At 37.4% G+C, this 27,553-nt stretch overlaps 2 protein-coding genes across 2 annotated transcripts in view; both read left to right on the plus strand.

The window, feature by feature from the left end:
* The first annotated feature begins 10,396 nt into the window (after positions 1–10,396).
* LOC117336123 (excitatory amino acid transporter-like) lies at positions 10,397–20,424 on the plus strand. Its single transcript, XM_033896502.1, has 12 exons — positions 10,397–10,737; positions 11,887–12,086; positions 12,228–12,302; positions 13,220–13,342; positions 14,109–14,199; positions 15,212–15,254; positions 15,781–15,892; positions 16,754–16,880; positions 17,208–17,441; positions 18,839–19,033; positions 19,464–19,598; positions 20,061–20,424. Exons 1-12 carry the CDS (start codon positions 10,679–10,681, stop codon positions 20,188–20,190), a joined length of 1,524 nt encoding a protein of 507 aa, XP_033752393.1. The 5' UTR covers positions 10,397–10,678; the 3' UTR covers positions 20,191–20,424.
* Positions 20,425–22,621: 2,197 nt separating this feature from the next.
* The window catches only part of LOC117336124 (excitatory amino acid transporter-like), a 33,375-nt gene continuing 28,443 nt past the window's right edge, over positions 22,622–27,553 (plus strand). The window contains exon 1 of the mRNA XM_033896504.1: positions 22,622–23,963. Coding sequence (XP_033752395.1) covers positions 23,941–23,963 — 23 coding nt within the window. The 5' untranslated portion in view covers positions 22,622–23,940. The remainder of the gene's footprint in view (positions 23,964–27,553) is intronic.

Consider the following 27,553-nt stretch of genomic DNA (forward strand, 5'->3'; position numbering starts at 1 on the left):
TTACTAGAGGGCATGTACACATTGACATGGCAGACAGGTTTGGGGTCAGTATTGATTTCATGCACCTCCTCGGTTGGCCTCCTCTTCTCAGCGAGTCCTTGAGGGGCTGACTTTTCAGGGGGTGTTGCTTCTGTGCATTGGATGGTGGTAGTTTTTTCATTACCCCTTGTTTTGTACAGCGTGCTTGGATGTTTCTTTGGTCTTTGCCTTGTGCTTCTTGGTAACTGCATTGGTACACTCTGGCTTTCTCTGGGTTGGGTATGGTATACATACTGGCATGACCCTTTGTGGTATTAACTGATATTGGTGTTGTTGTTGTGCCAACATATCATCAGCCTGCTGATGCATACCATCATTCGCTTGTGGAAGTGAGGTTGGTGCAGCTATATCATGTTTTCTTCCCTTCATAAAGCCTGTTGCTTGGGTGACATAATTAGCTGGTTGTTGCACTATGTTAGGTGTCACTGTTTGGTATAGCGGCTGTTGGCCGAATTGGTGCAGGGTTCGCAGAGTGGGTATGACGTGAGCTCCCGGGTGTCTCGAGTCCCGTATTTGACCTTTGATTTTCTAGCTTCATCTCTAACAGGTGGATTTTCATTTGCAGATTGTTAGTTTCTACTTCGTGTTGAAGTTTTAGCTGTTGTATATCCATGGTCTTTCTCGGCTCTTCTTTAAAGTTATTAAGTTTAGATGTTAGCATGATTTCAATGCTGTTGTTTACATGCTGGTTGCAGTAACAATTAGAGTTGGGTTGCGAGAAGCACGATTCCTTTTGGCTTTGTCTGGAGAGAAGAATTTCAATGGAAGGACGAGCTTTGTTGATTTGCAGGTTTTTGGGTGTGGGAGTCTCTACATTTTCCATCTGTCTAGAGTGTGATAAATAGATTTATCATAGTTATGTAAATGAGTGTTTGGGTCAGAGTTCAGCACGTGCCGCATTATTGGCACGTACGATAGGTAGTCTTAGGACAGTGATGACACGTACAGGTGTCTGTGTTTGCCTAGCCATTGTACTATACGGACGTGTTTTCTCTATTCCCTTATCACTTGGGTTCACATTGACATGTCTGAGAAGGAAAGTTTAGAGGAAATCATTGATTCTCATCCTACTCCTCCAGAAAAGGAACCAGCCAGCAATGACGCTTTCCAGGCATTAGGCTTATTCACTACTTACCTGGATGAAAGACTAAAAAGTCTCCGTGAAGATATACGAGATGAGCAGGTCCTATCTGCTAATCCTTTCAAACGGTTGAAAAAGGAAAGAGAGGTAAAGTTCAAGTTTAATGGTAACCAGAAACAATTTGAGTTTAACACAGAAGTGCTTGACGAACTTGAACTAGCAGAGAAAGCTGTTCATAAAAGTGACGCAAACTCTACTTTGTTGAGCCTGTCGAAAATCAAGACTCTTATTCATAAAAGAAACAAACTCATTCGTATTGCTGACAAATCTTCCTGTGGTTGGGATACCGTGAAGGAGTATGAAAGTGATGAGCTCGCAAGTGATTCCGAGGATGAAAAGAAAATCCGTCAGGCGGAATTTCGGGCACAACGCAAAAAACGAGTCCAAAAGAAATCTACTCCAGCAGCCGCGACTGGTGGACCCCAGGGGAAACTGTATGGCTCTCAAAGTATTGGCGGTAATCATTCTGGTGCTTTTCGTGGCTCCCCTCAGTTTCACCAGCATGCCAGGTTTCATCGCGGAGGGACCTGGCCTCAGTTCGGCGGTAGGGGGCGTGACAGCCCCGCCCCCACAGACTTGTGCCATGCTTGTGGAGGAGAGAAAATTGCCCAAAGATCACGGATTCAGCCGGAAAGTGAAGACAATTCAGTTAAGTACCATACTCAAGATTTGTTTGATTGTCAGCTTAATTATGAGAATTATGAAATTTCAGAAAACCAGATTTCACGTGATTCAAAGCCAATCTCCAGTGTTAAAGGTCGTTTGAAAAATTCGTTAGACTATTGGAAAAACTGTGTAGAAGCAAACGATTATATTTTGAGCGTTTTATCTGATTGTTATTTAATACCTTTTGTATCCACTCCATACAATAAATGTAATAATAACAATAAATCAGCTATGAACCATTCAGAATTTGTAACGGAGGCTATCTTAGAATTGTTACAAGCAGGGAGCGTAGTTGAAAAGTTTGAAATTCCACATGTTGTAAACTCGTTGTCCGTGTCGGTTAATGCCAGCGGCAAAAAACGTCTGATTTTAGATCTGCGTGAAGTAAACTTTCATGTTTGGAAAGAGAAAATTAAATTTGAAGACTGGAAAACAGCTATGGATTACATCGTACCGAACGGGTACATGTTTAAGTTTGATTTGAAATCGGGTTATCACCACGTGGACGTTCATTCTTCTCATCAAAAATATTTAGGTTTTTCATGGGTCATTGACGGGAAAACTAGGTATTTTTGTTTTACTGTTCTTCCTTTCGGTCTTTCTTCAGCCCCCTACATTTTTACAAAAGTGCTCCGACCCCTCGTTAAATTCTGGAGGAAAAATGGAATCTGTATTGTTGTGTATCTTGATGACGGATTTTAGATTTTGACACCTGTAAAGGTCATTCAGATTTCGTCAGACAGAGTCTTGTATTTGCTGGTTTTGTAGCTAATGATGGAAAGTCTATTTGGCAACCCACGCCCCCTTTTGGCCCTTACTTTTCGGTGATCACCAAGAAACCCAAACCTGTATAAGCGACATTCTTGTTTTCACTGAAAGTGACCGCATTTTCGTACCGGGCTCACACAAATCGCTGTTTAATTCAGTTGATTTTAAGGGGCACGTGCTTGTAGTACGTTTTGATTATCAACAATAAGTTGTAGCCAGGTGATTGGTTAGTGGTGATTGTGAGTGCGTGATCAGCTAGAAGGACTGTGATTGGCTGACACGACACACCCACTTACTATCAATCTTATGTAGTTGTAGTTTTGTTCACTCATGTGGAACCGACAAGGCCACTTGCATTGACTCGAGATGTATATATTGTTGTGCGGCCACTTGGACATTGACATGAAACATGTATTGTTACAATTGATGCCACTTGGCTTTTGACTGAAAATTACTTTGAGGCCACTTGGCTGTTGAAATGAATAATTAGCTTTTTTGTTTGCTTATGTCATGAAAATATCATGAGGCCACTTGGCATTTGATATGAATATACGAGGAGGTCACAAGGATATTTTTTGTTATGAAATTATTGATGCCACTTGGCTTTTGATGATAGATATAATAGTGTACATGTACACTTTTTAGATTATTGATGTTTAGAGTATATTTATTGGATTTACTCAGCTTGTGTGACACATGAAGGTTAATTTGTTGTTGTTTTTTTTATAATTTTTTAGTGGTGATCATAATGAGATAAATGTTGTTGATTAGAGTTTGTTTACACGTTACAGATATTTTCTCGAATGGTATTTGGAAGGAGCGTTCCTTAATAAAAGACGGTAGTCTACGTAGTCTGGCTTCTGACCTACACGACTTCGTGCTAAAATCAAGGGCAGATTCTACCAGTAAAGTTTACCAAAGGAGATTTAAAAAGTGGGTTGAATGGTGCAGCCTTTACCAGCCAAGGAATTCCATGTTGCGTTGTATTTAAAACAGATCGCAGAGTCTTCAAAAAGCTCTTCTGCGATTGATCAAGTATTTTATGCTATCGGTTGGGCCCACGATTTGGCAGGATTGCATAACCCTTGTAAATCAACGTTCGTCAATCACGTGAGAGAAGCTGCCCGCAGGCAATTAAAGACATATGTTATTAAAAATGAACCGCTTACTCCAGAACATTTGAAAAGCTTAGTCTCGAATTTTGCGGGTCATAGAGCTAATTTGAGTGATTTAAGGCTTGTAACATTGTGCCTGTTAGGATATTCTGCATTTTTACGTTTTTCGGAAATTTGTAATATTAGAAGATCAGACTTAATGTTTTTCGAGTCGCACATGAATATAAACATACCAAAGAGTAAAACGGACATTTACAGAGAGGGTAACACAGTTTCAATAGCTAAGCTAGATTCCCAATGTTGTCCTGTTTCTATGACACTTAGGTATTTGCAGCTTGCTGAAATTCCTCACGATTCTTCCGAATTTATATTCAGATCTTTGTCATTTTGTCCAAAATCGAACTCCTATAAATTAAGAGGTACTTCACCGTTATCATACACTAGGGCCAGGGAGGTGTTACTAGAAAAACTGTCTGGCTGTGCGTCGGCTGCGGCTAATTGTGGGGTATCTGACAGATTATTCAAAGCGCATGGTCGTTGGAGGTCAGAAACTGCCAAAGATGGCTATGTGAAAGACAAGCTTGAGTCAAAATTATTTGTATCAAAGAATTTGGGTTTGTGACTTGATGTTAGTTCTTACAAAGTTCTATGTACATTTTAAGTGATTACATGGTAATAAACATGTTAACAGTGTATCCCGTTCTTTGTTGTCTGTACGTCCTCATATAGCTAGGCGGACTAACTCCCAGTAATGAGTTTGAGTTTATATGGTTTAAATGATAAATAATTTATGTTCGTTTGAGAGAAACGAATTAGAATATAAATAGATTTAAATAGATTTATCATAGTTATGTAAATGAGTGTATGGGTAAGCCCGGGTCAGAGTTCAGCACGCGCCGCATTATTGGCACGTGCGATAGGTAGTCTTAGGAAAGTGATGACACGTACAGGTGTCTGTGTTTGCCTAGCCATTATACTATACGGACTTCCCACCCACCCACCCCTTTTTGAATCGTCTGTGTGTCTACTTTTGTTTTCGTTCTGTAATTGTAGAACCTTTATTGGACGGACACAACATGGATGTTTGTAACATCCCGAAGTCGGATTGAAGCGAAGACACAATGGGAAAGTGATGGACTCTGTGCTTGTGATTTATTGTTGTATCTAAAGTGAATAAAGTACGTCCTCATATAGCTAGGCAGACTAACTCCCAGTAATAAGTTTGAGTTTATATGATAAATAATTTATGTTCGTTTGAGAGAAACGAATTAGAATATAATAAATGTTCCTGAAGGTAGTCGTTAAGATGGCGAAAGTTGCCAGAGGCTTCTACCTTCTTCAGAATGTTATGAAGGTCTTTGCGAAATTCGTTGGCCTTATCCCCGTTGATTTCTGCCCTGCAAGTTGTATGAAATAGGTTAATTCTATATAACTGCCTACCAGTGTTTCTGGATTTGACCATTGGAGTCCCTTACACAGGCCTGTATCCTCTAGTGTTGGTGTGTTATCATGATATATATCTTGAGTTTCTTCAAGGAGTTGATACAGTTCTGTTTTGAAGACTTCATATGCTGTCGCTGAGAACTCCATAATGTAGTTTGTATGTTTGTACTCTATCTTGAAGTCCACTGTACGGTTACATGCCAAGAATTTTTTCTCAATGGCTTAACGTCTGTCTAGTCTGTAGCTGGCATTTACAGCAGGTGAGAAAATGACAGTTGGGATCCTTTGCCGTGTCGGTCTTGCACAGTCGGTGGTTCCCTTATCCGTTACGCCAGTGGCAAAGGATTGACTACCAGAGGGTTCTTGTTGCGAGACATTCCTCGCCAACTTTCCCCCAAGGGTAGACTGCCCATTTGTGCGTTCCTCATGCTTCGTAGCAGTCTGTAAGGGAGCGTGAATGGATTCTTTTTAACCAGAGTTTACGTAGTGTATGTCCGGGGGGAATTCCGTCTCAGTATAGGTCAAAATTGTAATATGATTTTATTTTTCCAGAGCCAATAGTCCTTGTTCATTGTAGATCCAATGAGAATTTAGGTGATGAAGATGATTGGTTGTCTATATTCAATTGTTTTATCTTGTTATGTGCTTGTTCTACGAGAGTGGCGAGCAAAGTATTTTCTGTATCTTCTTTAAACGATTCTGATGGTGGTGGAGATGGTTCCAGTGTACAATGGAGTAAACAGGGATTTCCAGGAATACAGCTTTTACTTGTCGGCCGAAATTATCTGTGTTGTTTTCTATTCTAGTGAGCTGCCAGGTTGTCTTAAGTGTTGGAGTCTTTCTGAGATGTGGATGTTTAGATTGGCGTTGTATAACAGTAATGTGACAGGTTCTCACCCATACGTACAAGGTAATGTTACCTAAGGCAGGTAGTAGTCTTGCAATATTATCCTGTAGCCAGTCTGCGGTCCGTTTACTGTTGTGCCCTTTTTTTATCCAGAATTTAAAATCAGAGTAGTCCCCTGCAGCTACTTCTTGAAGATATTTCCCCTTGCTATTCAAAAGTAACACTGGTGTTCTTGAACGCGGACTGGTTGGTTGTTTAATTGGCTTGTTTATATATTTCAACAAGCGTGCCTCTGTCATATGTTCAGCAGGGGGAGGGGGAAGGATGGCGAGTAATAACAAAATTTTAATTGAGTGACAAGACTCAGATAATGGCTGAATAAATCAGCAAATCAGGCTAATTTCATAAAAGTATAGTAAAGTTTGATTAAATGAACATCATTAAATGGAATCTTCCTAAAAGACTATGATAACTGGTATGATAGAAGGATTGATACTGAAAACAGTTCAGAAAACGAAACAATATGGCGGCGGACCGCGAAGCCCTGCACGTCTGGAAATCTGAGAGAGAGAGACGGTGAGGTAAAACGCGACTATAAAATACACTACAATGCTAACTACAAGGTTATAAGATGTGCATGTGATGGATATAAAAGGAGCAAAACGATACCGATCGCCTTAGCGGCGATAAATATTTGGAATCTTGCGGAGCTGTTTACAATCACGTCTTCTCTTTTCGGTCATGCGCAGTCCAGTGAAGGATTCCTATAATATATGGAGATGTAGGTATGCCGTGGAAATGCGGGACGATTGAAGATTGTCTAAATCAAGATGAGAGAGATGTATGCTAAATATTCCCACACACCATTTCATTTTGGAGGTGATTTTCATGCAAAAGGAAAATCTATAAGGTCAAGAAGCCTAAATTCTTATAAAAGGCCGAAGACTGATATAACAGAATGCGCCATAGAACTAGCATTATTCATAAAGGTCAGTGGATGACAGTGTAAGTACATTCTATTCATTCCAATGTAAAGGAAATATCAGCGGTTGAATTTGTCTTCTGTAAATCTGAGGTATCTAAACCAAGTTGGAATACGATGGATACAGATCTTTAAGGCCCCGTCACACCAGGGCTTTACCCTCACGGTGATGCCGCGGCGTAATTAAAAATGCAGAACGCGGAGCGATGGGATCGTAAAGAACGCCATGCGACGGCGAACACTTTGAGCATGAACCGTTACTCTGCGTCCTGATATGCAGTATATCGGAACGCCGTAGCATAGCAGCGTAAATGGTCCCTTACAGGACCACAAAAGCTCCGTAGGCGCGCGCGATAGACGCACATAAACGCAGTGCGGACGCAGTGGTAGTCGTTGGCGTGTATAAGGAACATTTAGGGACGTCACTATGTGCTTTGTGGGCGCGTCTACGGCTCTTACGCGGATTAATGTTATTTAGTTTACTTCGCTCTCACATTAACTTCACTGCGCTGCCACTGCGACGATTGTATAACTGTCATAAATGCACGAAACATTTTGGTCACACTCATTTCACCATGACTGATACGCCAACAGGCCTGGTTACTCTTTGTCAATATGTATGTCCAGCAGGTACAAGATTATAAGACTCGATCATATGTGGTCATGTAGGATAGGGATATTCCACCCGAGGGGTCACAAAATGTGGTAAAACCCGAGGCTCCGCCGAGGGTTTTACCACATTTTGCGACCCAGAGGGTGGAATATCCCTATCCTACACGAACCACATATGATTGAGTATTTTTCTCTCATTCCCCAACCTAAAATATGCAAAAATAGGCACTATCTTTCGATAGCTTTCTCAGATAGACGCCATTTTTTCTCAATCCAAACTTTTTTTCTACTGCATATAATAAAAAAAGAACAGCGCCAATCGATTTACCATACCCCATATATGCAAACGACGTTTGCTGTTCTAAAAACGAAGGAAACCATTCATTTCCACAGTCTAACGTTGTTTCAGCAGCCCTGTCATTGCAAGCGAAGCCAAATCACTTGATGTCGGCCAAGCTAGTGTGTCCTTTCGCGTGAAAATATAGTTCCATGTTTTATTAATAAAAAACAATAAAAGAACGTGTTTTTTTTACATAATTTATATCATAAATAAAACAAATTATTATCTGATTACGTATCTTAATTCAATGTATTGTTGAAAATGTTTAAATCATGGAGTATAGATAGATCTACTTTCGGTTCGGCGACCTACTTTTGTATCATTGCGCGCGCGTGGCTATCCTACACCGGAAGCGAGGTAATACACACACAGCAAGCATGGGTATATTTACCTGGACAGACCAGTATGATACCGGTAGGGATGAGAGAAAACGTTGTACAACTCATGCAGATACGGAGGCGGAGGAACGTCCCCAGGCGTAGGAGGCTCGCATGGGTACGACAGTGGCTTGACGTAGGCAGAAGGTTGCAATATGGTCACTATCGTCAGCGAAACAGCAGAGGATGATGGCGCACCGTTGACGCACAGTAACAACTTCTAGCACACCGTGTGTATTCTGTGAGAGTACAGTCAACTCCGTATGTAAATGAAGAATCTGGACAGGCTGAGGGAGCAGTTTGAAAAATGGTGTTTTGTTGGAGGATTCCGGCGATGTTTTTGCGGATTATTATGTTTTGGATGTAACAATTCGTATTGAGTGACATGGCGGTAGGTTAAAGATAAATGTTTCTAGATGGCGGTAGTATATAGTATGCGCCGTGTCAGTTTGAATAAATGTGTTTTTTAGTCGATTGAAGTGTGGTGGTGTGCCGTTTCGCTCGTGGCAGAGTTGCCAACCTTGTACTTGATAGAGTACACATACCACTGTCATATAAAAAAAAAAATGAAAAATCACATTTTCACATTTTCTATGCAAGCGCTTGTGACCGTGAGCACTCTGTGAGAGTACAGTCAACTCCACGGAACGCCGTAACACGCCACGGGAGGTCCGTATCAACGCAGCAGTTGCGGTAAGGACGCCGTGACATCTTCATATTATTTCTATCCTGCAACTGCCACCGCATTGTCGGAATACACCCACCGTATATATTTTTGCTGTATACGTTAGTGACGGAAAACAGCTGTATTTTGGAATCTTAGCACGTGCGTCGATTCGATTAGCCTACTTCCAAGTGAAACAACGTTTAAAAGACGAACATATTTGGATTATAATTGATACCGTTTCACTTCAAAATGATTATTTTTGATGACTTTTACCGGATAAAAAGAATACATGGTCAGTGTCTTAAAACATAAGCTGTAATTTTGGCTCGGGACAGAAAGACAAAAGTGGCTTGCCAAGGCTCGCCACTTTTGTCTTTCGTTACCCTTGCCAAGGCACTGACCATGTATTCTCTATGTTAACGTTCATCCCTCTAGCCCACGGCGCTCAGAGAAATTTGACAACGGCGATCCACCTCCGTGGAAACGCAACAGAGTGTAACAAGGCAGTAGTGAGGATAATCAAAGTGTGGCCGTCGCATGGCGTTCTAGGCGACCCTACACTGCCGAATGGAGATACCAACGCGGTGCAGGAGACCCTATTGCATGCACCTCGAAGTTCTGCATCTTTCATGGACGCTACGGGATCGCCGCGAGGACGCAGTCGTGGTGTGATTTTAATCTGTATGATAGGCATGATGATTTCAATAACTTTCTATATTTAAACCATTCTATCTCTACCAACGGTATTTACATGTCCCAGTTATTTCGATATTAAGTGACTATTCCCTTATTCACGATTTATTTGACGTGTTGATTACTGACGGAGGGGTAACAACACAGTTTTACGAGATATGCAGGTTGATGAAGATAAAATAAAAATGGCGCCGTCTAGTTGACGTTCCGGTAACGTCACAAAGAGACGACGTCATGATTATGTTACCGATTCCCGCGCTTAATATTCCGCTGAGCCTTTTTACATTGCGTTTACGCTAAGTTTTAACGTAGTCAGAGTTTATTAAGCTGAAGAAGGGAGAGATGTAAATATAATAAAACAGATGGATATTTGAACGTTTATGCGGACATGCGGAGATGGTTATTTACTTTGTTACTTGTTATTGACATTGTCGGTTAATAGATTCGCAGTTGGCTGTAGATGGCAATTAATGTTTTCCCACTGCAAAATAAAACTTTATTAACTTGGAATGAACAGTTTGTGAGTTTGTTTTTACTGTCCACCAAATGTTAACAGAATGTTTGCCTTTGTGGTTTTAGCCTACTTGGTTTCTTTTACGTTGTATCTTTGTTAATACTAGTCGATCATCTTAGCGATTCAGCGATTCGTTACCTTATTTACTTAAGACAAATATGATATCTAACCGCGAGCTTCCGAGTTTGCCTAGCTGTACATGTTTGTATACGGAGAGTGAAGATAGCAAAAACCTCCGAGAGCTATATAAACCATGAGATAAATACCTGGAACTGATTCATAGCTTCATATATATATTTATATCTATATGATAATTATATGCCGAGGCTTCCGTGATGTATTGCAGTCCCACGCCACAGGGTCAGAGGTTACGACGGGACACGAACGCCACCCTACAGTGCTATGTAATCAGATTGTTGTGGACGCATTACTTATATACATCAAGGTACATAAACAATTCGGTAATAAGCAAGGATGTCGTACAAAATGGACCTAAATGGAAGGACGCATGGCGGTGAAGATTATGTCCAAGCGTAAGTAAGACAGTCTATAGGAAGTAAACTTGTGTAATCCGAAGGTTTCTGATGTTGTGTCTGATATGAGCCGATTTCATATCAGATTTTAAAAAATATCGATAAAATATCAAAAACCTGTTGACGATAACAAAGAAGTTTCGAGATAACGGAAGCTTAACAAAGGATTTTACAAAAGACACTCGGGATATCAACACCTTTAAAAAGAGTTAAATATAATAGTGTCAAAAAGAATACAGCTATATCATGTAGCAGTTTGGTCCTTCTATAGGACTCGTGTGGGCCAAAAGTTATCTGAGGAGGCAACCAAAATCTCAAAGTAGTTCCAAAGAAATACAAAAATCTGGATGGGCAGGTGCAAAAGACACATGATTTCAGTATGGAACGCCATAGCAGTCACATACGGCGTACAATGTTATATGGCTTGATCTTTTCTTTTTCATCATTACATAATTTAGTTTTATCATTGTATTTCTATGATCTGATATCAGTAATATACATGTATTATTTAATTTCATCACGATATGGTATGATTTTACTCTTATATTATATGATTAAACCATTATTATCCCGCGCCTAACGAAGTTGGCCGGGAATTTACAAATGGGTTCCGTCCGTCCGTCCGTCCGTCCGTATTCGCTTTCTGTACGATATGTTTTGAAGGAATGATCAGATTTTGATGAAACTTGCTTGGTAGACTTATTACCTAAATTCCTTGCTCAAGTTCGATTATCGGCATATTCTAAGTATATTCAAAGAAGCTGTTGTGATCTGATTCGCTGATTGCTTTCCGCATCATATCTTTTGAAGGAATAATCGGATTTTGATGAAATTTGCTTGGTAGACTTATTACCTAAATTCCTTGCCAAAGTTTGATTATCGCCTTATATGCATATTTATTTGATCATTATACGATTAAATTCTATCGTTAATTGATTAGGTGACGCCATTGTATCATGCCTTGTTTTCGTTATATGATTTGGTTTTATCGTAAACATCATTCGATTTCATCAATATATGATGCTACATATTATTTAGTTTTTACATAATATTATATATCAAATAATTACTGTAATCGTTATATCATTCGACAATTGGTTTTTCGACGTCATGAAAACACATTAATTCAATTTTCATTTTTGGTTTCAGAGTGTCTTCAATCGATTGTGCCATCGATACTATGTCTATTTGTGAGAATGAAGACGACAATAAAGATGATACTGAACATCAATCCTTTCTGAGGAGGAATGCTTTACTAGTGCTTGTAGCAATAGGCGTTGCTGTAGGGTTCGGTCTAGGGTTCGGACTCAGGACTGTAGACATATCAGCTGATGCTATCATGTGGCTAGGTACGTCCATGTCTACTGCATTGTGATTGTTAGAATGGCCAATATCAGTACGAGTGTTATACAGAATTAATTAGGTAGGAATCATGTTGTTGCATTACAAAATATATGTATGTGACTATTGAATTATCATTTTCATTTCAGGTTTACCGGGAGAAATGTTCATGAACATGCTTAAGATGACAATAATCCCTCTCATTGCTGGCAGTATCATATCAGGTAAAAAATTGTATATATAATATATGTATAAAATACGACTGTAAACCGGTACTGGACATCACATCTAAACATTAGACAAGCAGTTATCAGGTTGACATTGATCTGACTAAGAATAAATTTTAGAATCGCGGACATCTAGCGGCCTTATTTAGAGAAAAACTTGAGAAAAAAATAGTCGGCGATAATTTCGGCTTTCTGAACCACCATCGTAATATATAGAGACATGCATGGTAAAGGAATTAAACAATTAACACTGGCACGAAACGTTTAACGGACTAGGGAATGGAGGGTTGACAGTTGTGCTGACGATATGGTATTTCATCTAGTTATTGTACATGTATATGATATAATTGAACCGCAGTAAATACATACAAAATTGTATATATTTAACTGATCTGATTTAGGTATCTATAGGGAGACATCTGTAGTACAGCATACACCATTGTCGGTACCATCATCGTGATCTGACTTCGCTTAGCTCCGTGTCCGTATTCATGAGTTATGTATCAACCCATCTAGTAATCTGATTAGTTCCATAGAAAATGATTACAGAAAATCGACCAATCAGAAACGTGATTTTAGATGTTCCTTGATTTGTTTGGTCAGATAAACAAACAATGCCGACACATGGTCGCAGCTATCTTGATTTACCGTTTCTATTTGCCAACCGAAGAAGAGCTACATTAATGAGAAGCATTTTGATCTGTCGATTAGAATATGAATTTTTATGCAAAAATGAAGGTTTTTATGCCAGTGTTTCCACGGGTCAAACCAATGAAACGCAGAGAAGACTTCGCGGTGGCCGACGATTTTCAATTCATTTATATCATTTCTTATGAATGTCGTAGCCCGTATGATTTTAACATTGATGGTATTGATAAATATTAATTTACATTTTGTATCTATTTCAACTACAGGTACAGCAACAACAGATCCTAAATCCAATGGAAGAATTAGTATGCTCTCGATAGGTTTCATCGTGACAGTAAACTTGTTTGGTGCTGTTATGGGTATATTGGCCTATTTCATCCTAAGTTCGGGTACGTGGACATAATTGCTAACCTTAATTACTACTTTGTACAGTACTAAGTATGCCATTACACGTATGGCTGACTGCTGATAGTGGCATACACAACCTAATATATAGAGGATATTGAATGGTTTCCCGTAGTATGACAGACTATTTCGATATTCTGTTATACTCGTGAAATATATGTTATATTTAACGGGAAACTATTCAATTTTCTTTTTATTGCATTTCATATACTTAAAAACAAAAATTGAAAACATCGAACAATTAATAGTGTGTAGAAGTGCGGGAATCAGTAATGGCGTCATCTCTTTGTAATGTTACTCCACGTCAACTTGACGGCGCCATTTTGAAAGGACTGATCACCGCGATTTAAGCGTTTTATGTTGTTATCGGAGAATCTGTGCATGAATAACTAACGTCAAGTGAGTATTTTGTCAAAAACTAGTCAGAATATTTCAGAAATACAGCAAAATAACCAATTTATCTATCTCCGCTTCGACTGGAAATATCAGAAGTATCAACGATGTGAATACAAAGGTTAGCTCTGATTGGTCAAAAACGCAAGACATATTTTCACTGCAAAACTTATTGATACAATTTCTATATTTCACTGGCAAACATGCAATAAATGCTAGTTTGTATCATTTTCATTTCAACATATTTTACTGATAATCAAATGGATTGAACATCAGGCTAAGCCTATATTAAAGTTCTCTCCATAAATTATTACTAGTTGGGAAACTAGTTTGTATCACTGTTAATATATTCCCTAGGAAGTGACATCACCAGTAAGCACGTCCACAGTAGCTCCAGTCCAGACTCTCAACATCTACAAACACAGGACATGTTCGCTGATTTATTACGGTAACCCGTCAAGATTAGTGTGATAAATGTTGACACCGCTACATATATCTATCTCTATGTATTCTGTTTTAGTATAGTTATCAAATGGGTATGAGGGCGATAGTAATTTTGTCAGCCCCGAGGCAACAACTGTTGCACGAGGGCTTTAGCCCGAGGGCAACAGTTGTTGATGAGGGGCTGACAAAATTACTATTGTCCGAATTACCCCATTTGATAACTGTTTTATTATACCTTTACGTTTTTTCTTGGCATAAAACTCACCATCAGCCTTTCGGATATCTTCGTTAAATTTTCTAAGAAATAGGTTAAAATCCGTTGTCGGTATGTCGTATAATGCTTTTATAGTGTTTTGGCTATCTCTGTCCGTTAATAATGACTCGATCTCTACGTCTGTGGCGTTTTGAAAACGCGTGTGTTGATCCATGTTTGACAGCTTCGTGAGAGAAAACAAAATGTTAGGCTACCGTCTGCAACAACAAACAATCTCTGTCAATTAAGCGCTTGCATGTCGTAGTGCCTTTCAAACGTTCTGACGACGTTACAGCAGGGGTGTGACAGTTCGCCGTGTGACAGTTTGCCGTGTGACAATTTTTTCGAACTGTCACACGGTGTGATAGTGCTAGAAACACATGCGCAATACTCTCGAGGCTGATAGTCAAATTATCACATTACTTTTATAAAGAGAAAAAAAACGTAAAGGTATAATAATGATTGCTATATATCCTTCGGGATGTACATCATGGTACATAACATCAAACCGAAATATAATAAGGTTGCTATTCAAAACTTCTTTTTAGACTTCCGAGAGCTTTCGATGGACAATGTCGATCCCGGCCACTCTAATACATTATATGTAAGAGTTTTAAATTTCAAAATATAACACGTGTGTACTCATTATAGGAAATATAATTAGATTGCTATTAAAAACTCCATTTTAGACTTCCGAGAGCTTTTGATGGACACTGTCCATCATGGTCACTCTAATGCGTATATGTCATTTTTTTTCTTGCAGAAATATACTACCGGACAATCTCGTCACAACAACCTTTCAAAAAGTGAGTAGGATGATTTGAATTTGACTTTGTAATTTCAACAAGTATGTTTTGAAATATTGTAAACAGTTTACAGTAAACAAATATATTTTGACATTGTGTATTCTATCATGCATTATGACGTCATATGACATGACGGAGAGCTATATGCAAATCTTAATTTTCACCATTGTCGTTTATAAGTGTTCTGATTGGTCAAATAAAAAAGTGATATGTTTTACAAGTGAAAAATATCACTTTTATAGAATGAGTATTTTTCGATATTTCACTGGTAAAAATGTAATAAATGGCCGTATGACATGGTAGAACGAGTCAGTTATATGATAGATGTTCAAACAGGTGGTGTGATTTGAAGTTATTTCATACGTTAATAGTTCAACAAAGATTATAATGGAATTTATGACAAGTAAGTAACGGTTCTTTTCCAAATAGTTGTGACAGATTATAAGTTTCTCCTTGTGAAATTTCCATGATTTTAATGTATTCTGTTAAACTTATTATGAATACTTTGTTTAATTTGTGTTCTAAGGCACAGACCCGGTACACTAGCACGCTTTCTGTCGTGGACAATAACGGGACAAACGTCACGGTGCAAGTTTTCGTGCGTCATGTGGGCGTGGCCAATAGTACAAATATATTAGGTAAGTTATTAATCATTATTGGCTGGGGCAGAGTTGTATACGCCTACGGGCGTGACTAGCATTTCAATTAAATGTTAAAATAATTACGAAACAAATAGAAACTTGTATCAGTAACTGTCATTAGTCCTGATGGAAGTACTGTGAATGGGGTCTTGATGTGGAAGGAGCTTGGGTCCTGAGGAAAACCCACGTAGTCGGGTTAGGACTGTCATGCCAGTGGCGAAAGCAATTTCCCCTTCGCCAACTGGCCACCGATACGTTATGATATGATATGATATGATACATAATGGATGCAGGCAATGTGTCTCTATATCCATATCTCAATTATTCAATGATTCAGTTATCAGTAGCTGGTTGACCATAGTGGTATAATTAATTTTTCTTTGTTTTCATGGTAAATACTCAAATGTGATTGGTCGAAAAATTCTTTTCATTCTTCTATGAAAGAAATTCCGAGAATGGCGCGAAAAATGTGACGTCACAATACGACAATTGACGTTGCGTATTGATTTGAGAAAAAGAATCCCATTTAAAACCAGTAAAATTGTACATAAAACATGTTTTAAATTAGGAAATCATTTTCAAAAATTAATTATAAGCGTTGATCGGGGAATGAAACAAATTACTACGCGGATTCATACAGTTTGCAAACAAAATTTGTTTCACACCCCGATGAAACTAAACAAAAAATGACATCAATGCTTAAAAAAATTCACGTTTCAGGTCTGAATGCGTAATAATTTTGACCGTTATCACCTGTACGAAAGGATGTATTAATGTTTACTGCCGATGATGGAACCCTTTCTCTATCCCCTGTTGTGATTTTAAAGTAATGATAAAGTATTGCGTATCGGTCCCCAGGAGTGATTCTGATCTCGGCAGTAGTTGGGTTGGCTGCCAATACCGTGAAGGAATCTTCCACTAGCTTTGTGACCTTCTTCAGGGCTACGTCCAATATTTTCATCAGGATCATGAGGTGGTTTGCATGGTAAGTGGTAATGTAGTTACTTTTGCTCACATATTCGTTAAAATAAACATTTCCTCTATTAATATGAGGTTTTTATAGGATTATTTTCTGACATCAAAATTCAAACACAAAAGGAGTCAAATATTGTACAAAAGACACGCAAGCAGCAATTACATTCACGGAGAGTAATCTTTGTTATAGAACATTTATTGAGCTGGCTATCATTTCAATGCACTATATGCTGTAGCTAAACAACTTGAAACTAATAATCAAAGACCAGAAAGTCTTTGAGAATAGCTGTAAATGGTTGCGTTATTTTCAGCAGCAGATATTTTGTATTGTATTTAGGTCGACACCTATCGGTGTGGCGAGTATGATTAGCGTGTCTGTATTACGGGTAGAAAACCTCGAGGAAACGTTCAAAAGTCTCGGAATGTTCCTTCTCACCTTCACAATAGGAAACCTTATCCAACAACTTCTACTCGTGCCTGCCGTCTACTTTTTGGTTGTACGAAAGAATCCTTTCTCATTCCTCCTGAGTACAGCACGGCCCTGTATGACAGTATTTGGCCCTCCAAGTTCGTAAGTATGGATAGTGAAATCATCTATTTTCTTTATGGTAATATTCAAGAACTAATAAACTTTCAACTTCATCCACATGCCTGTTTAGTCCATATTGAGGGCTTGCATGTCATGGTTTCTCGGATATGTGTATTTTAACTAAAACTTTTGGTTTTAATATTTCCACCAAACTGTCGAAGACAAAGAGTTGGCTTCATTTCACTGACTAATGTGTAGTTGGCTTCATTTCACTGACTAATGTGCCTTGTGGTTTCGCTTCCTGATTTAGATACTTTATAATACTTTTCTGTACTGGACTATACGAACCTCTGTCAACTCGGCATTTGCCTAACGAGGGCTAGATTTTATTATTACCAGTAAAATTCCTTACCAAGCCAACGTTCTTCCAATATAAAACGTCATTACACGTTATCCCTGTAACAACACTGGCCTTGTTATAACCTTTCGCTTATATATTGTTTGATTCCACACCCAAACACAACTATATAATTATGGTCCGGCGAGACAAGTAGTAGCTGGTGATCTACATTATTAAGTACATAAAGTCAACAAGTTCTTGTTTTTAGGAAGAGAGATTTCCTTTTTTCGGTGGAATATGAGTTTCAAGATATTGTATAATTCCGTGAAAGAGTTAGCAAAACAAGAGTAGCAATTATTGTATTGGCTTCATTTTCGGAGCGGATACTTGATTGATAATCATGAAAAATATATATGCGCATCTTGAAATCCTAAATAGAACCCGAAAAGTCATTGACCCCGCTGTTGAAGTTACGCTGAACGATTTTCGTGTTAGGTATAAGGCAATGTCTGTAATCAAGGCCTTGTTCTGTTACATTTCCTGATTTTCAAAAGAATTCGACCAATAGCTTGATACATTAAAAAACCCAAACAACATCCAGTCAAACTGAGCAAAAACGCTAATCATGCTCTTGTATAACAACCTTCAAGAAAGGTGCTGTTGATACGGAAATACCTCTATCTGTATTAATTTGATTCTGAAACCTCAATTTGTTTTAGTTTTAGGATTTCATTTTCCCTGTAGATAGTTTCCCATGTTTCTATGTTGAGAGATAACCGATGAAGACTATAGGAGATATTTATGGAAGGTCGTCTTTATGGTATCGTTCGGAAATATTTTGTTTCCTTCTATATGAAATTCGTCGTGGTTAAATGTGGTAACACTGTCACCATCCTAGTTTAATTTTGGGAACGTTGCATTACCTTGATTTAACATAATATTATAACAGGTTTGTCGAGAATACCCTTACAGAACATCTGGTTTTACTCTCATGGTAATTTTTATCATCCATCTATATGTTAGTTCGTTTGTAATATGAGGTCAGTATGCTCTTGCTTTACCAATAAATCTTTATTGCCTTAAATTCATCTCTGTGTAGAGTTGTAGGTATGCCGGACATTATCACGGTCTGTGAGGAAACTCATCACGTTGACAAGCGAGTGTCCAGCTTTGCGATTCCATTTGGCGTGACCCTTTGTCGAGCCGGAAGTTGTTATTTCATCAGCCTCTCCGCCTTGTTTATAATATCTATGACTGGACGACATCCTGACATTTCGGAAGCTATATTGATCGGGTATTGTGTGTATAGTACATTATTACCAAACCTATTTACTTAGATAATAAGGAAAGCTACAGGAAAAAGATCAAAGTTACGAAACACATCGATAAAATTATTAGTATGCAGATGAGCACTCTGGAAAAAGGGTATATAGAGCGTCGGTATGAAAATGTCATTTATCACATTCAGGATTCATCAATGGTGTCACAACATTGAATATCCTTATCTAAAGATTGTCAAAACGTCTATACAACTACAGCTCAATCATAAATTGGATTATATCAGGTAATTCAATTGTTAAAACATTTTTGATGCCGCAATTGATTTTAGTCTACGTGATCTGCTATATCAAAATAATATTTACCATCAAAGTGAAAATAACGCCTGGCATAATTTGACAATGTTGGCAAAAATTTAATAGCGACATGACCATGCTTTCTTACAGGATCCTTACAACACTAGGTTCCCTTGCCCTCCCGTCCGTCCCCAGCGGATCTATCGTCACGATCATTATCATCTTGTCCTCTCTCAACGTAGACACCACATCTGTAGGAGTACTGATGGCTCTGGAATGGTACACGTGAGTACAAATATCTGTTAATCAACACATTTTTTTTAAAGTAAATATCCTTATGGCAGAACTAAATCCGACTGTCTGTTAAGTTCTTTATTCAATGGTATCTTTCCCCTATCATAATGATTTTTGTTTTGTTAAAACTATTTTGTTATATTTTTCGCTTAGATTTTTACATGAACCAACCCTATGAAAATTACTTTTATTCTTGATGTTTTGTTTTCAGATTTAAACTGACTTATATAAACGAGCACCACAGCATTTTTCAAAAAAAAAGTCGAATTAAATAAGTTCATAGGTTTTTATCGAATGTTATTTTCTTCTTCTGCAAGTGTTCGGATTTCTTGCATTTACCTTTTGCTGATTAACTTAAGGTCATTAGCTGTTGTTACTTGTTAACCTTGTATGTACATAAAGATGTCAGTTTGTATCCTAAATATCAATCATTTTAATGGCTTTATTTAACAGAGATCGGATGCGAACGGCAAGTAATACATTACATGTGATAACGTGTACTGTCGTGGTGGACAAATTATGTGCTACACAGCTACGGAGACTCAACAAAAATGGCTTTACCGACGACACAGCACGTGCATAACAATCAGTCTTTTGTTAGGATACCACATAAACATAACGTTTGTTGAACGTGTATATACTGTATTTATGAAACATCAAATTTATCATCAATACATGTTCTTCTTATTTCTAGCATGTTATATCAAGTTCATCACGTAGTTGCACCATGGAATACGTTAAGCAACGAGATGGTTTAAAATTAATGAGTTGCTAATCTTAATGTTTGATAATAAAGTTAATTATCTGCGGCACTTTATTTATTTATTTATAATTATTTATTTTGGCATTACCGGGCTCAACGTAGCTTAACTTCGGTACAATCACACGACACTCAACCACCAAGCCACAGAAGCTAGCTATTGAACTACTGTAATACTCGTATCCATGAATCGTTACATTATGAATCGGAACCACTCAGCCACTCAGCCACAGAAGCTAGCTATTGAACTACTGTACTACTCGTATTCATGAATCGTTACATTATGAATCGTGTTAATATTGATATGAATGTTTGGAGATATATGTTTTTACATTGTATAGACTATTTAAGATATATCTATATTTCAGCTACATATATTATTTTACTGATCTTTGATATATAACATTTTTAAAGGTTATTATCAATTTTTAAAGATATATAAATTGTACGTTATGGTACGTGGTTTATTTTAAATATTTCAATTCCTTTGCGATGTGCTTCTTGTGAGTTTAAATGTTTAGCTTGTTATACTGATGCTATATATTGTGTGACCTTATCGGCGACTGTGTGCTCGCTGAGTGTCTAAGATTATTATACCGGATGGCATGCCCGGTACTCCAGAGCCCTAGCTACATTTCGGTGTTGTGAAATGTTAATGAAGTCGACGAGGGAACTCATTATCATAGAACATCGTCGCCATGCTGGTTTGTATTACATAGTACAGTTATAATACTGATATGACGCCCTGGGTACGAGACTATATGACGGTATACCCAACATTACTGATCCATTGTTATGGACGAGTAGATCGGATCTATTCTGGCTACATTATATATATAATATATTGATGCAATGATAGCGTGTTTATTAGTATCTACTTACCTGCTTCTCGACACAACAGTAATTCTAGGAATAACGGTAAAACAAACACTAAGACAACACGCAAACGCACTATTTTTAATGCTTAAATTTTACCTGACGTTTGTTATTGGTATTATAATAATATACACCAATAAAGGTTCTTTTAGGAAAATGTTTATCCTCTGATGCTCCACTGTCGTTACATAATAGGAAAGACAATAGTACATAATGACGTTATAGATTTGTTGACGTCACAATATGTGAAAGGAAGGAAAATCTTCAATCAGACTTTTTAGCTTAGGTTTAAACTATTCGATGAAATGTTTTCTCTTGTCTAGCTAAAGCCGGGTCTGTGTACATTATGTAAGAGGGAACATTTTACATTCTTTTGTCCACATACATCAAGATCTTCACTTTATTTGATTTTCCTATATTCAGGAGAGTGTTCATGTTGCGTGTGCACTCGGACCATGCCTTTTAATTGGTCTCCAGTTTCTCCTATATAACATCCTTACAAACTGGATACTTAATTATACAAAGTATAGTTTGTGTATAGCACGTCATAGGAGATTGTAAATGTTTTCCATTATAAATTCACTTGTGCCACATCCAGGGTCCTTGCATTTAAATGTCTCTCCTGGTTTTAATGGTTGTGTTAACGTTCTGCTAAAATATACAGAATTACTATTTATCAAAGTTATGCTCACGTGAATTGGCATACTATGATTTAGTTCAGTTCTTACATCGATTAATCTTGGTGTTTAAAATGTACGTCATGTTTCTTGATAAACCACATCGCGATTCCCTTCGTTTGAGATTTCCATTAATTACTGCCTAGTATGTTTTGATTCCTGTTTTTAAGTCGTGCATTTTATTAACTGCTTTTTTCTATTCATATGTTAATTAATCTTTCGTTATAAGAAACTTGTCTCGGAAACTTAAGCATTTTACTACCGACTGATTTAAACCAACCATGCAACCTCCTTATTGATATCGGAATTTCTTTTGCAGAAACAAGCTAGGTTTCGTCTCAGATTCACTTCAACCAGCTCAACCAGTTTGGTTTGGTTTGGTTTTATTTGCTTAACGTACTATCAACAGCTAAGGTAATTCAAGGACGGCCTCCCGTGCGTGTGATATGCATGCGTGTGGTGAGTGCGTATGTGTGTTTTGGGAGGATGTGGTATGTTTGTGTAAAGTCTCCTTGTGATAGGCCGGATCTTTTTCCGATTTATAGTGCTACCTCACTGAAGCATACTGCCGGAGACACCCAGCAGGACACCCCACCCAGTCACATTATACTGACAACAGGCTCAACCAGCACGACCATTTTTGTTAGCCTAGTCCTAGGAAATAACTATCCAATCAGAAGTATTTTACTTTCATTTGAAGTATCAAATGTAGAAACAATCGGAGATTTAACTTGCTGATTTCTAATTGGGGAGACTAAAAAATTATTCGAACCAAAATATGATTTTCCAATGACGCATCATCTGGAGTAAGTACAAGTTACCTTCCCTAGTTCAAAAAGGTTTTTTTTTTCTAGGTCAAATGTTGTATCTTTGAACTAAAGAGCATATTGTTTTGGCATTATGAAGTAAAGTTGAACTGAACTGAAGAATGCGTCAACTGTCCAAAGAATAATGTCAATGGGTCAAAGGTCAAGGTCAAATGTATCTCGTAACTAAAAAAACCTTTTTTATTGTTTTGTCATTATTAAGCAAAGTAAGTTGGAAGTTAACAAAGAGACAACTGACCAAAGGTGAACTGCACGGGGTCAAGGTCAAATTTTGTATCCTTTTCACTGTGGGAAATTTTGTTATGACATTATAAATCAAAGTTGGGCAGAATTAAACAGCGAGTCAGCTGTTGAAAGCTCAAGGTCAGTTTTGTTATATCACCTATGAACATTTTGTTATGACTTTATGAAGCAAGATTTGTCAAGGTCACTGAAGAAAAGTTGGTTTGGATTAAAACGACGTAAACTTAACAAAGATTAAGGTCAATGGGTCAAATTTCAAGGCCATATTGGTCTAAAGGTCAAGGACAAATATGCTCTTTTTTAACGACCTTTGATTAGATAAAACAAATATTACCTTGCAAATGAGTATTATACCGGAATATGGAGATGGTGGGAAACAAGAGTCACGTCACTTTGCATGGAAAATGTATATATTGCTTTCTACTTGTAAGGGCAAATGTCAACCTGAATCTCAGCGATATTGTCAGATAGTTTCTTGATGATTATAGGGGAAATTTAGCCGTAATTTGAACCAGAACGCAAGATTTAGTTAAAGCAAAAAAGTTGACTAAAATGCATGGTACTGAGAGGCAGATCGAAAAATAAGGGGAAAGTATTGTAATACAACTGAAAGTACTGCTTTACCATAATTACTGAAATTTCCTGGTCTTCGATACAGGTCCCATGGGTCTCTTGTTTTATTACTTTCGTGATGTGATATATTACACCATAATACATATAAACAAAATCGCTCTATGTTACGAAAAACGTATACACAAACAATATAGGAATACAAATTCTGGAATTTCATCATCGTATAACATTCTGATGCGCAATATAACACACAGTGAAAGCATCGCCCTGATCACACGGCATACACATACTGACATGACAGGCACATCACCGCGTTGGCCGCACATCTTGTCCGCTGTTTCCACGCAAAAATCTACAACCTTTGGACCCTTTACATCATGGAAGTGGATGATATGTGTGGGTAAGTGAGCTCTATTAATTTGATTATGTAAGAAATTTCCTTTAATATATCAAAATCTATGATGTACATCAAACATATTTCAAGAAAACCAACAGCAAATTTGCTAAACGTGATAAATAACACCAACTAACACATGTTGGAAATGATATTCCCAAGTGTCTCCTCCATTTTACCATTGAGTGAAGATTTTGACAATGGCTGATCTCCCTGTGTTTTTTTTTATACATAATTGAAACACAATGGAAATCTGACAAATATAATTACATATCGGTATGCTTCATTCACTGTGTCAATATTGTTTTACAATGTGTTTTGAGCCTCAGAAGTGTACCTTTCAGTTTATTAGTTATGGCTAGATTAATTAAAATTGCTTATGATGTTGGACTAAATCCATGACCTCTGTCTGTGGTGATATATTACACATGAACGTTATATCTTTAAGAAATAAAATTAGCTTTATTGATATGGAACTTAATGATATTATACTGAAACTCATATATCCCCTGGGTTGTAGATTCTGATATATTTATTGATACATATTCACATGTTCTCACGGAGATTTGGCCCTGGTATTATTTATCAAATCCACTACATGTGTATTCCTACAAAAAAGGGTAGATTTATAGCGTGCTGAAATAGAAATATTATGATTGGGAATTCATTGAATCACACAAATTTCTTCTTGTTTGTATTTATAGACCATGTATGGCAGTTAGTTACTAGGAAACACTTGATTCTGTTTAAAAAAAATGAAAATACCAACCTTGATATAATTATAACTGGCTATTTAACTGTAACATGATTTCCTTACAGCCTCAATGTCACCTTGGTGGACTAATTTAAATATATAACCATACAAACTTGAACCTACTCGTATAACTCATACATCCTAATCTTCATTAGACATCGTTTTTGCTGGTAAAATTAATGTTATCAATGTTGATGTCTGTCCCTATCTGCTGTTATCACTGCCTGACCCATTTTGTTATACACTTATACTGTTTTTTAACAAAAGCTTACCAGAAATAGACACTATTATATCAGGATGCGCACTATAAAAACATTAATAGAATTTAAGTGTGATTGAAAGGATCACTAGGAGGACTTTAATGGTTATTTATGTAATGTTATTTATCAACAAATACTAGAATGCATTCCTATCAAAAACATTACAGTATGACCCAGTGATAAACAAGAGGCCCATGGGCCTTAACGGTCACCTTATTTTTGAAATATTTCAGTAAATTTGAATGAAAGAATGAATTTCAAAACAAATAAAACAAATGATAGTCAAAAATGTGATTTCCCTATAACTATAGTAAAGTTTATCCCCTCCCATGGGGCAAACACGAGACCCCAGGGCTAGGAAATTCACAATTATGGTAAAGCACCTTAAGACCCTTCGATCTGTGAAGAGTATTTAATTCTACCTTATTTGGGCTGTAAGAAGAAGATTTTTAAAATTTCTGTTAATTTGACCCTTTTTGGCCCCGCCCATCAGCCCCTGGTGGTCAGTCAGGGCCAACATGTACATACCATCAAACTGTCATCCCAAGCTGATATGTTAACGAAGTTAGAATGAATTCCAATGAAAATTCAACAAGTAATGGTCAAAAATGTGATTTCCCTATCAACACTATAGTAAAGTTTACCCCCTCCCCAGGGGCAAACATGAGACCCCAGGGTCATGAAATTCACAATTTTGGTAAAGCACCTTAAGATCCTTCCATCTATGTAGAGTATTTGATTCTACCATATCTAAGAGTAGAGAAGAAGATTTTTGAAATTTTTGTAAATTTTACCCTTTTTGGCCCCGCCCCGCAGGCCCCTGGGGGTCAACTAGGGCCAACATGTACATACCATCAAACTGTCATCCCATGCTGATAATTTGATACAAGTTAGAATGAATTCCAATACAAATCCAACAAATAATAGTCAAAAATGTGATTTCCCTATATAAACTATAGTAAAGTTTACCCCCTCCCCAGGGGCAAACGTGAGACCCCAGGGTCATGAAATTTACAATTTTGGTAAAGCACCTTAAGACCCTTCCATCTATGAAGAGTATTTGATTCTACCATATCTGAGAGTAGAGAAGATGATTTTTGAAATTTTTGTCAATTTGACCCTTTTTGGCCCCGCCCACCAGCCCCTGGGGGTCAAATAGGGCCAACATGTACATACCATCAAAGTGTCATCCCATGCTGATAATTTGAAGAAGTTGAAAATGTAAATTGTTTACGACGCACGACGGACGACGCACGACGCACAACGCACGACGCCGGACAAAAGGTGATTGCAATAGGTCAACTGAGACTTCGTCTCAGGTGACCTAAAAATGGATGTCACTCGATCGATCCTAGTCTCAGTATGAGATAAAAAGAGCACATAGGAAAGCTAAATTAACTTGCAAAATCACTGGGAAAAATATAGGCTTATTAGAAGTACAACCATAAACATGATAAGACAGGCAAATAAAATAATGATGAAAAGTTACAGAAATCATTGGATGACAAAAATTTTCTCTAGCAAATGGTGAAAAATATATCTCAAATATTAAAAAATAATAAAATAACTCCATCCTCTTTGACATGCAGATTTATTTTAAACATATTTGTGTCTTAATGACTATTTCTCCTCTGTATATATTTTTTTTACAATCTTGACCCTATTCCTGATATCATTAATATTCCTCTTTATTGCATTTTTTTGCCAGTGAAATATAGAAATTTATCAAACTAATAAAACTTATATTTTCACTGCAGCGATGAGCAGTGAAAATATAAGATTTTGCAGTGAAAAGATAAGTTTTTCGTTTTTGACCAATCAGAACGAACCTTGGTATTAATCTTATTGAAACGATATTTCCAAACGAAGCAAAGATAGAAAAATGGGTTAGTTTGCTGTATTTCTGAAATATTCACTATAAACCAGCTGGGCCTGATGACATGGTACCAACGAATAAATAAATAAATAAAAGACTTGAAAGTTCTCTCATTCTTCCTCTTATCTTACTCTCTAAAAACATTCAAATCATGAGTTATTCCCCTTTCTTGGAAAGTGCGTATATACATGCTATTTATATATGAAAAGGTTTATAAAATATTGTTTTAAATTATAGGCCCATATATATATATATATATATACATCACTTCATGTCTTAGCAAAATCATAGAAACATTTCTAAACTGATATAAAAACAGAGAGTACATACTGAGGGATATTTATCAGCTTTTAAATCTATCAACTCAGGGTTGTTCTAGGTCTCTGTCCTCGTCCCATGATGTTCCTATTGTATATTAACGCAGGGGTAACTCAGGGCTCTGTCACCTGTCCCATGATGTTTTTTATGGTATATTAACGCAGGAGTACCCCAGGGCTCTGTCCTTGGTCCAATGATGTTCCTATTGTATATTAACGCATGGGTACCCAAGGGCTCTGTCCTCGGTACCATGATGTTTTTATGGTATAATAACGCAGGAGTACTCCAGGGCTCTGTCCTCGGTCCCCTGATGTTCCTATTATATATATTATATTAAAGTCTTTGACGTCACGAAAATTCACGAAAAAAACCAGATTGATCAATATCA

This window comes from Pecten maximus, chromosome 10, assembly GCF_902652985.1.
Source record: "Pecten maximus chromosome 10, xPecMax1.1, whole genome shotgun sequence".
In the NCBI taxonomy this organism is placed as follows: Eukaryota; Metazoa; Mollusca; class Bivalvia; order Pectinida; family Pectinidae; genus Pecten; species Pecten maximus.

Bases quoted from the DNA above. Each gene is read 5' to 3' on its own strand.
- LOC117336123 (XM_033896502.1), top strand. From the start codon at position 10,679: ATGTCGTACAAAATGGACCTAAATGGAAGGACGCATGGCGGTGAAGAT. The intron at 17,442-18,838 runs GTAAGTATGGAT...ATCTCTGTGTAG, and splicing joins GTATTTGGCCCTCCAAGTTC to AGTTGTAGGTATGCCGGACA. The intron at 19,034-19,463 runs GTATTGTGTGTA...GCTTTCTTACAG, and splicing joins TCGGAAGCTATATTGATCGG to GATCCTTACAACACTAGGTT.